At 38.9% G+C, this 10,918-nt stretch overlaps 1 protein-coding gene across 2 annotated transcripts; it reads left to right on the forward strand.

Annotated features, from left to right (window-relative positions):
- The first annotated feature begins 12 nt into the window (after positions 1-12).
- lca5 (lebercilin LCA5) lies at positions 13-10,582 on the forward strand. 2 transcript variants are annotated; one of them, XM_041804686.1, is made up of 9 exons: positions 13-294; positions 792-902; positions 2,573-2,988; positions 3,341-3,582; positions 3,758-4,063; positions 5,378-5,515; positions 5,624-5,720; positions 5,857-5,993; positions 7,609-10,582. In XM_041804686.1, the coding sequence occupies exons 3-9, from the start codon at positions 2,595-2,597 to the stop codon at positions 8,695-8,697; spliced, it is 2,403 nt and encodes an 800-aa protein (XP_041660620.1). In that variant the 5' UTR covers positions 13-294; positions 792-902; positions 2,573-2,594; the 3' UTR covers positions 8,698-10,582. The 2 variants fall into 2 exon arrangements, with proteins under 2 accessions (XP_041660620.1, XP_041660621.1); XM_041804687.1 differs by having other exon boundaries at positions 2,587-2,988.
- Positions 10,583-10,918: the final 336 nt, after the last annotated feature.

Here is a 10,918-nt window from a genome sequence, read left to right on the forward strand (position 1 = left end):
AAGTGGTTGCCATGGTGCGGCGTCTGTGGTACGGTTTGAGTTAACCTTTAGGCGTGGACAAAACTACTATCTGGACGCTCTCTGCTGCTTTTCTACTGTAGATTATTCCATGAAGACGTCATTGAAAAGGATAATTATTGCTTCTGTTTCCAAAATGGGCGGAGGACTATGTAGTCCTATATTAGACAGTAGCATACTTAGCTTAAGTTCATGCTAGCTTGCTAGGTAATAGCTTAGGCTAACAGTAGCCGACTGGATCCTCAGAAGATGCCAATAACTGCCACAACAGTTCAGGTAAACAACACGGTGATGCAAAATAAGAGATCGCTAAGTAAATGCAAAAGTTAGCGCCAGCAGGCAACGAGGGGTAGCACTGAAACCGAGCCCACCTGTTGATGCTAGGATTGTGTTGCTATGCTAGCATAATAATCTGTCATCATTGGGTCAGTTTCCCCATCACCGTTAGCTTAAAACGCATCTTGAGTGTTGGCAGTTGTTTAAGTAAGTACTCTGATATAATGTAATCTTCTTTTCTCTAATCACTTCAGCTGGGCAAAAATAAATATGAAATGTGTGGTTGATGTCAGGTTGTAGCTCCATGTTGCTGTTTTGACTTGGCAGGCAGTCTCAAAACAATGCATCTGTCACCAGCAGACGGTTCCTTATAATCCTGCCTGTTCTTGTCACGTAGAGATGGCTAGGGAAAAGCTAGCACTGCTGTTGTAATAAGCTGTTAAAAAACAGCATATGTTTGCATATTTTTTAGACATTGTGTCCTGACTGTATTTCAGCTGGTGATAGCATGATTTGAGGCCCAAGAACAGAAGACAGACGCTTGATGGAGGAGAAGATATGAAGGAAGGTGAAAGCAGAGATGCTGTGGATGTAGTATCACCTATTTGGTGAGTGAAAACACACTCTGTACAAATGGGTTTATTTTCCATAGTCAAAGTTATTTGTGTCATTTGTGTGATATACTATGAGGGATGAAAGTAACAAAAAAATAAACTACTAAAGAGGAGGTGATAAAAAAAATAGAAAATACAATGATAAAAATTCATTTGAATCAAAAAATGAATTAATAAAATATAAATTGATTTGATTCATTAAAGGTTGATTTTGATGAGTTTGATGAAAATAGTGGCTGATTTGATCATTTTTATTGTTTTTCACTCATCATTTATCATTAACAGCGCAAACATTTCATTATTTAGGGAAAGGGGCCTCAACTGTGAAAGGAAAAGGGATGATGAAATAAGGCGATGAAAATATATATGATTGGACTTATAAAGCATCAAAATCCACGAGAATTAAAATATGTTTATGAAGTGAAAATAAAATTGATAACCCTGAGATTGCCATTGACATACCATTTTTGTTATCTCAAGGTTTATCCTATGTAGCTGACAATTTTTGTTACTTCCACCTCAGAAAATAAGACCATGCTTCTATCAAACCACTCAACTCTCAACTTAAATGTCCAAACGGCATGCAGCAGCAGAGATACTTTTGGGTTCTATTTCATTACTAAATTACCTTTTTGAAGTGAGAAATTGCAAAGCTCATGCCCTGGTTTTACACACTTCTATAATTTAATTTTTATTATTTTCACCCTCATAATATGCCTTTATAATGAAGAACCAAACCTGTGACCTAGTATGAAAACAGAGTTTCACTTCTATATTGTGTATGTGTCTGGTAATGTTTACCCATCAGCACCAATTGCAGTAGAAGTCTACCAAAATTTTGCAATACTTCTGGACCAAACTAATCACCCCTTATTCATTTAGTGTACAACCTGTCTGCATGGTTTGACCTTCAGCCAGGCTCTTTCTATTTGTGGTGATGCTGCAGTTTGTACTGCTGTTGCTATAGAATCATGTCAATCAAGTGCTATTGTCTGAGCAGATAATTCATCCAGATGACAACATGAACTTTACATGTCATTATCTTTTGTCTTAACTGGATTTATCTTGATGTATGTATTTCAAACAGTTGAGATTCTTCCTATTATTAATTTTTCATTCTAAAATACATCTGCTCTTATATTATTTATGTAGAAAATATGTGGGAAAGATTAGTCTTTTAGTATGATACATGGTAAATATCAGGATATACTGTACAGTAAAAATAAATGGTTTATGAAACTTTTTTTTCTACAACCAATAGAACAAAAACACACTGGCTGACCATAATGCATTTTTTTTTCCATTAAAATCCATGTAAATGCACATCTTATTAGGGTCTCAATGATAATCTGGCAGAGAGGGACAGGCTAGTATTTTGAATGCAGTGGCATTAGCAGTTATATCATACATCAGTAAGCCTCATGGAAAATTCCACCTCAAGTGTGTTGTCGCTTAGTGACCAAGACATACAATACAGAGTACCTGAGCAAAACCAGCCGGCTATGGCCGTTGATCACTGTTTAGGTTTTATTTTCTTATATTGATTTTTAAGATGTATAAGTAAATGTTTGTAGTTGTTAAGTTGCGGCTCTAAGAAAAAACTTTATTCTGATTAGAAGGGTCATGTTTATTTTCTGAATTTTTTGTGTTTAATTTCATCCCAGAATTTCTTCTCTAGGTAGTAAAATGGAATCAGAAATCAAATCTGACTTTTATGAAGACAACCGAGATGCTGATCAAAGCCGCCAGTCATTCCGAAGTGCAAAGAAATATTCTCGTGAATCGTCTTCCCAAAAACTCAAGGAGAATTTTGAGGAGAATAACCAGAATGAGGGGGAAAAAAATAACGGTGTGGAGAGCAGATCCAAAACCAGGACCTGGCGGTCAGATCCAGATCGGGACAAGATGTCAGACAAAGAAGGACAGAGAAGTAGGCAGTCATTTTACTCCGAGGACTATGAGAATGACTCCCGTTCAGAGAGTCCACTGTCACCGTACTCCAGATCTCGGACTCCATCCCCTGCTCTTGAAAGGGGGGCACGGGCAAAGAGGATTTCTGGTAGCCCCCTCTATAAAACAGGTATGTAGAGCAGGCAAAGATCTAGTGTGGTCTGCTGAATGAGGGAAACCCAAATTAAATGTGCTTAACTGTCCAGATGATGGCAGTGTTAGATTTTAACAAGCTGGTTCAGCAGAAACACAAGCAGACTTGCAAATCTGTTTTTCATGCAAAGAAGATTTATTCTAATTTTACAATAGCTCTAAACAACAAGGTAATTGTATTATGGGAAGAATTAGATTTTTAGAAAATTGCAGCTCAAATTATATTCACTGTTGTAAGAGCACATGTCAATCTGTTGCATTAATGACCTGTAAATGTTTGTCAGTGCCTTTTACTTTATTTTTACTCTGCGTTTCTCTCTGCCTTGCAGGTGGTTTGGGACGCCGGGGTCTCTCTCGCCCACTGCGCCTTGGTGGCCTGCCTCTATCCCAGCAGCATCGCAGGGCAGTGCATTCACAAAGCAAAGAGTCCACACCCTCTAAAGACCTGGACCTGGTGACCAAGAGGATGCTTTCAGCCCGCCTGCTAAAGATCAATGACCTCCGTAACTCACTAGCTGAGCTTCAACTTCGTGCTGATGAGCTGCAGAAGGAGAATCGAATCCTCAGACAGGTAGACCAAAGCCTGTAGTTCAGTTTGGGTTGAGTTCTTTGTTTAATACTTTTGGATTTATTGTACTGTACTTTTGGTAAAATAAACAGGATCTTTGTAGAAAACCATTCTTTTTCTTCTAATAATGAACCTGTGGGAGCATTAAATAAAAATATATATTTTTAATGCCTTAAAGCTTCAGGTGCGTCAAGAGAAAGCCCTGCAGCGCTATGACGACACAGAAAGTGAAATTTCCCAGCTGCTGGCCCGCCATGCCAACGAGACCCATGTGCTTCGAGAGCGACTCAGGCGGACCCAAGAGCGAGAGCGGGCAGTAGAGCGGAGGTTAAAGGACAGTGAGGATCAGCTACACAGGAGTCATGCCACCATCACAAGGCTAAAGAAACTTGTCAACCAGCGTGAGCTAGGAGAAAGAGACGAGCTGAGCCGCAGGCTGGAAGAAGAGAAGACTCGAACCCAGGAGGCAGAAAGAAAGATAAAGGCAATTTATTTGAGATCTACTGAATATGCATGAATATATTTTGATGGAGCTGAGATTGAAAATATCTGATTTCAGTCTCAGAATGAAATGTTTCCTTGAATCTAGGTTAATTTGCTCTAACATTTGACATCTCTGTTCATGATCTTTTCATGACATGACATGGGTCCAGGTTAAAACCTAGTATATGGCTGACCACAACTATCTAGGATGCCTGTTGAAGTGCTTGACTGAATTGTATGTTCTGGCAGAGAGATTTTTTTTGGAGTTTGTGTATTTGTGCTGTCCCTAATATCTGTGGGTTGAGAATTGAAGGACCCTAAAGTTTAAAACATAAAGCCCTGTTGGCAGGAAACGGCTAACCTGACACCCATATCCATTGCATGAATATATCTGACATTCATCCAGTGAAGCTCCCATAGAAAATGTTTGGGAAGGGCAGGACTTTTCAGAAAATCTTCAGAAGTGATTCTAGGAACATTCTCTCTGTCACATTCATGATGGGCCAATCAGAGCAACAAATTTTGTGGTGCAAATGCGCTACTCTTGTGCAGGCTACCGCTGCCTTAGATTGTTAATGGTGAAGCTTCATTTAAAATAGAGGCCAAGGCCAGTCAGGAGACGAGTGATGGGAATTCCAACTCTTTTCAGAGATCCAGATCCAGTCCTTATATATGAGGAATTTATTGTTACTGGTTACTTAAATTTATGTGGCTACATTTTCTCCTCTCTCTATTTCTCTCTCTCTCTATATCTTTTGAGTGAAGACTGAATGCACAGAGCCCTGAGCAATGTAATGTGTATGTATGTACCCCTTTTCTTTTATTGTATCTGATTGGTTAAAAGTTGTACACAGACACACATGCACCTACACAGACACATCGAGTCAACCACAGCCTTATGTTAACAAGGAAGTGTCTTTATGGCGTTGGCTGTGGCAGAATGGAGAGGGACACACAACAGGGGACACGCAAAAACATCTTCTCTTCCAAGACAAACTTTCGTTATAGCTCTCTGCTCTGGTTTTATCGAGGAAAATGGTCCAGTTCCGAGTAAACTGATGCAGAAATGTGGTCCAGTTCTAGTAAAAAGGACGAAATGCTAAAGCTATATCTGAGGTATTTCCAGCAGTGGAGGTAGCCATTACTGAGGGCTTTCCGTTCAACTAAACCCAACTCTGTATGGTATGGTTCTGAAAGTTGTGTCATTCACTCAGTCAGATACATACAGACCCATCTGTAGGCAAAAAAGTTTCACTGTACCCAAATAAACCCTAAAGAACTAAGTTTAATTGTTTGTGAATGTTGCCCTTTAAAGGATCTGGAGCGTAGCATGGAGCTGAGCAACAGCAGTTTCCAGAGGCAGCTGGCTGCAGAGAGGAAGAAGACCATCAGTGCCCAGGAAGAGATCAGGACTCTGCAGGAGGAGCTGGAACGATTGACCAATAAACTCAAGGTCCTTATATACAGAAATAAACAAACCATATCTTTTTTCCTGACTGGACATTAAGAATAGATTGCTGGCAAAATACAATTTCACCATATCTATTTGCTTTCTTTATAGGAGAAGGAGAGAGAACTAGATACTAAGAACATATATGCAAACCGCATGATGAAACCCTCATCAAAAAAAGATATGGAGAACAGCACAAAGCAAAAAGGTTAGGGGATTGTTTACAGTTGTTTTGTTGTCATAACTTCTTTTTCTTTCAGTAACTGAATTCATGCCCATTATCACAGTGTAGTTTGGGGAAGGACTAACAGCACTTATGTGCTTTTGTTTCACATGTTTTTCAGCACCCAGCAGGAACAGCGGCAAGGCAGTGCAGACTAAAGACAGGTTATCTAGTCTGGGCTTCCCCACACCTCCTCCTGCTGTCACTGATACCAATGAATACAGCGAACAGGCACCAGATGAATACTTGTCTCTCAAGGTAAAGTGATTCCACTTATAAAGAGAAATTTGAACCTGTTCCATATTTTAAAAAATATTTCGGTTTAAAAGATTAACAAGCACAAGAGTTCTACTGTTATTTCAGCAAGCACTTTTTATTATATGATCTTTCTTGTTAAAGAAAACCCCTTTTCTAGAAAGCATATTGGTCATTGTCATAAAATCTAGCAAACTACATTGACAAAAACATATTTTAACATATAGGCCACTATTTGATCTGTCGTTGCCTTTATCAGTTGGCTTGAGGTATTAAGTGACTATGTTGTTTCGCATTATACAGGGTAATTCAAATCTTTTAAAGCAGCAGCAAGCACCACCATGTCCCTTGCTGTGCCTTAGTTTGGCACTTGTGTTACTGGGAAAATGGAGACACACATTGCCATTTACAGTGATGTAATGACATGGCTCTCTGGCCAGCTCCAGACCTTCAATCAAACTGTCAACAGAAAATTCAATATGAAAAAAAGTAAAATAAATTCAAAATTTATTTGTAGAGCAAACAGAAACACTTTTTAACCAACATGTCGTTATCTGATAAATATCAACAAATTTCTCACAGGATTTAAAATGCCCCTTGCACTTGCTGCTGCTCTGCTATCTTAAATTAGTAGTTTCTTCAATCAAACTAATACCTTACACATTTATCTATTGAATACTATACAAATGTTTTCTTTCTAACAGCCTACTGAGTGAGAAAAGTAGGCACACACTGAGAGAATCAGCACCTATGGGGCAGGGACAGCTCCATTTTGCATCACCTCAGTGACACAGTTCGTAGCATATTAAGAAGATATTATTCTATTATTTAAACAGAGTTTGTCTGCTGAAAGAAAGCTTTGATATCAGCTGACTGTCCATGTAAATTTACTGGTTTGTAGTCCGATCACAGATGACTCTCTGTCTCTTGTCTTCATGCCTATCCATTGATAAATCCATTGAAAAAGTGCACCTCAGTCCTGTTTCCTTCATTTTCAGACCATCCCTGTGCGGATCCCATTCACAATGCATGGCTTACACAAGAATTTTTAAAGTAACGCCTACTCCATCACAGCAGTTACACCCAGGCATAACTCAAACAGAGCTTAAGTCCAGCTGGCGCACAAGACAGAACTTTAAGTCGGTCGTAACTTCTGTCTCTCAGTGGGGTGTAACATTACGTATGACCAGCTGGTGCACTGAAGGTTCTACAACAGAACTGGTTCAGATCAAGCCCAGCACAAACCCTGGAACTGACACGGTGGAAAAGGGGTATCACTTAATACTAGTTCAACTTTTGTAACTGATTTGCACTCATCAATGACACTTCTCCCTCACTGATCAATCAAAATCCTAAAGGCTTGGGGCATAGGCTACTGAACACAGGCTTTCACTCATAGGTACAAAACACAAAACAAAAGAAAAAACTTTATTACATATGCTTTGATAAGAACTTTTTTCTCAATGATTGGATTGCCCTCTCATCCTCTTTTGCAGTTGCTTCAAGTTTTGTAAAAATACACTCTAGTTTTAAAAATTAATCTTTAAATCTGCACTCTATTGTATGCCTTCCTCTAATCTCTCTATGCTTCTTTCCCTCAATTTATTTATGTGATTAGGAGCTTGGCAGTGCAGACAGACAGGCGGAGGCAGACGATAGACGTCCAAATGAGGAACAGCAGAAACTGAGTGACAAAGAAAAAGAAACAGAGAAGGAGCTGGTGAAGGAGAAAGAGAAGGAAAAAGAGGAGAAACGGCAACTTGACCAGGAGCCAAATGTGATCGAGGAGAAATCAAAGAGACTAACAAAAGTGTGGGAAAATGACAAACAAGAGGAAGACAAAAAAATGACAGGTTCCCAGTTTAATGAGGAGGGGGAAAGTGTCATGAAGCGTGGCCATGTCCAGGAAGAGGTGAACAAATGGAACTATGATGCTCTGACCAATCAGCAAGCAGCAGAGGAAGCACGTCGCAAAAAAGAACTGCTGCTAGCCAAGATGCATGAAATAGACCTTTCCACAAAACGAGCCCAGGACACCATTTTTTCTGAGTCTAATCCTTCTAAGCTCTATATGGGCACCAGTGAACATTCATCTCCTCGTCCTTTTGAGCAGAGGAACCACAACTCCTCCATTTTTAACCTCACAGAATCAGAGGGACGTGCTGAAAGCAGAGAAGGACAGAGGAGATCAGGCATTGAAGGTGGAGCTTTTACAACAGGTATGGGGAGAAGAGCCCTACGACCCCAAATCTCTGATGACGATTTAGCATTCGGAAGCTACGCACCTTCTTTTGTAAATTCAACTTCTCGTGGTTCCTCAGGATTTCCTCCCCCTCCGCCCGCAGAGGACAGAGACTCTGCATTACAGGCGATAGGTATTTTCAGTCTCAGAGGGGTGGACACAGAGAGGGAAAAGGAGACTGAAAGATTTGTGGAAAAAAATAGAAAGTCTAACCTCATGCAGCAGCTGTTTGGTGCCATGCCATCGTCTGCAGGCGACAGCCACCCTAATAAAATGGAGGTCCTCAGCAGTCCTCCCTCCACCAGTGGAGTGCGTTCAAGAAGGGAAGGACTTTTTAACTTCAGTTCAGAGTCATCCACCCCTCCATCATCGTCTCTCAACACAATACATGTCACAGAGAGCAGACCTGCCATCCGTGCCATCACCTCGTTTAATGATGACGACATAGAGGAACTTACTTTATAAAATGCAGCGGCATCATAAATAAAGCATAGCGGGTCATCACATCATTCAGAGACAGCAGTAGGTGGTTTTAAAGTGTGAAGGACTAAGTGAAGAATACAGTTTTCAAAACATAAATATCTCTCACAAACAGAAGGAAACAGGACTAAAAAGGGCTTGAAACTTGAGGCTTAAATCCTAAACAACACTACATAAGCATTCATAGATTGATGCTAGTTAAACTCACAAGTATTGCAGATACAGGCATTTTTACTGGTTTCACTTAAGGTATTCTTCAGGTGGAACTGCAGTTTGTGTACTGGATAATGACACATAGTTTATCATACCAAAATGAGGATAGCAGAGCCATAACACTTACAATCAATAATCTAAACTGCAAGTAAAACACTTAGTTACATTTAAGTTTCTGTTATTGTTGGCTAGTTTGAGACTCTAGAATGAACCACTACATAAAACGACAATCACAGTGTTTAAACTGCTTGTTGAATGTCTGACAATTGTATATATCAGTCATGGAAAGCACACTTAAGTATTTCACAGTACTTTGACTTTACTTGAGTAGTTCTATTTTATGTTTCTTTGTATGATTCCCCTAGATTTCAAAGGGAAATATTGTACTTTATTGCCCAGTTCAGTTTTTGGCAGCTTTAGTAACTTTTCAGGGTCAGAAATTGAAGTAATGAACACATAACTATTTCAGTGATTTAACTTTTTATGAAGTTGGGCACCCTGTGTATTGAATAATTTTACACGTAGAACTTTGTTTATAATGTAATGCTTAAACTTGTATGCTGTTTTTTAAAAGAAAGACTTTAATACAGGTGTTGAACTTGTACCAGAGCACTAAAAGTGTGTGGTTTGTTGCTTACAGTTTTTCACATTTGCTCAGACACATCTCTTAAACTCCCTTTCCTGGAAACATTGAACAGAAATCTCAGTTTTCAAGCTATTTTCACAAAACCTCTACATCTGTGGGCAAAATCAAACAATCGCATCCAAACAGTTTTAACTGTGCTCAGAATCAAACTCTGTTCTGATATCGTAAACAGTAAAACACTACAGAGTGGTCATTAAACACTACACAGCAAGATAGAAAACACTGTGGTCAATGATTGCTCCAAGAAAAAGTTCATTTTTGAGGCAAAAGTGCAACAGCAAATAAGTAAAGTTCATTACGATAGATGATAGAGTTGTACAAAAGCAGTTACATTTTCCAAAACAAGATTTTTAAAGGACTAAACCTTTTGCACACCTGGAAAGCTGAATACTGGAGAAGTCAACTGTCTGTGCTCAAATGGTGACAACTGTTGATTTTTTTTTGTTGTTGCTTCCAGTGGCCACCAGTCAGCATCACAAGTGCATTACAATGTTAAATGTGTTTTGGGGAGTCAGACTGTATTTAGCGTTTTCTAAAAAGGGCAAGTGAGTTTTGCACATTTTGTCTGACCAGGAAAAGTGTTAAAGATTTTGCTAGCTCATGGCCGATGCAATAGTTTAGCAACTGATCTTTGGATCAGGGAATGGGAAACAGTGTTTTAGCAATTGTGAAAAACCGTAACCTAAGCAAGCCTACAGTTCCATTATCTACAAAAACTTTTTTTTTATTTTTACAAAAATTACCCAGTGTTTGCTCTGAAATACCTAAATTTCTGCTGTTTAATGCCCATTACAAGAAAGATTGAATGGACCCTTATAAAATACGTGAATGCTAAGTATGATGCTTAGTAAGTACTACTGGCCCTGGCTGAATATCCTGTAATGTGATGAACAGAACTTGATGGTTAAGACAATCAGCACTGCAACAAACCACCAGGGGCTGCAATAGAGCTTCAAGCTGTACTGCAGTCATAGGAAAAATACATATTTTAGCAAATACTGCTGTTGAGTTCTACTAGATCCCTTTAATTTATATAAATAGATAGTTTTTAGCTAAAAAAAAATACTTTATATGTCAAAAAGTATATTTAAATTTACAAGATAAAGAAACTTTTACATGTTTGGATGTTAGTTTTTGAAGAGCTCATTGTATTTATTGTGATAGAGTTTATTCTTGTAACTTTGCCTACACCTCTGTGTAACACGTGTAAATTTTGTGGTGAATTAGTTTGTTGAATTTTTTACATTTTTGTACTAATTGCCTGATTGTATGGTGTTGTATTTTGTTGAATGAAATAAAGCTTACTAGGATTGTAGTTTTGTTGTCCGTGACGCACTTGCATTATTC

The sequence above is a fragment of the Cheilinus undulatus genome, linkage group 14, assembly GCF_018320785.1.
Source record: "Cheilinus undulatus linkage group 14, ASM1832078v1, whole genome shotgun sequence".
Taxonomy (NCBI): domain Eukaryota; kingdom Metazoa; phylum Chordata; class Actinopteri; order Labriformes; family Labridae; genus Cheilinus; species Cheilinus undulatus.

Bases quoted from the DNA above. Each gene is read 5' to 3' on its own strand.
- lca5 (XM_041804686.1), top strand. From the start codon at position 2,595: ATGGAATCAGAAATCAAATCTGACTTTTATGAAGACAACCGAGATGCT. The intron at 3,583-3,757 runs GTAGACCAAAGC...AATGCCTTAAAG, and splicing joins AGAATCGAATCCTCAGACAG to CTTCAGGTGCGTCAAGAGAA. The intron at 5,721-5,856 runs GTTAGGGGATTG...CATGTTTTTCAG, and splicing joins GAACAGCACAAAGCAAAAAG to CACCCAGCAGGAACAGCGGC.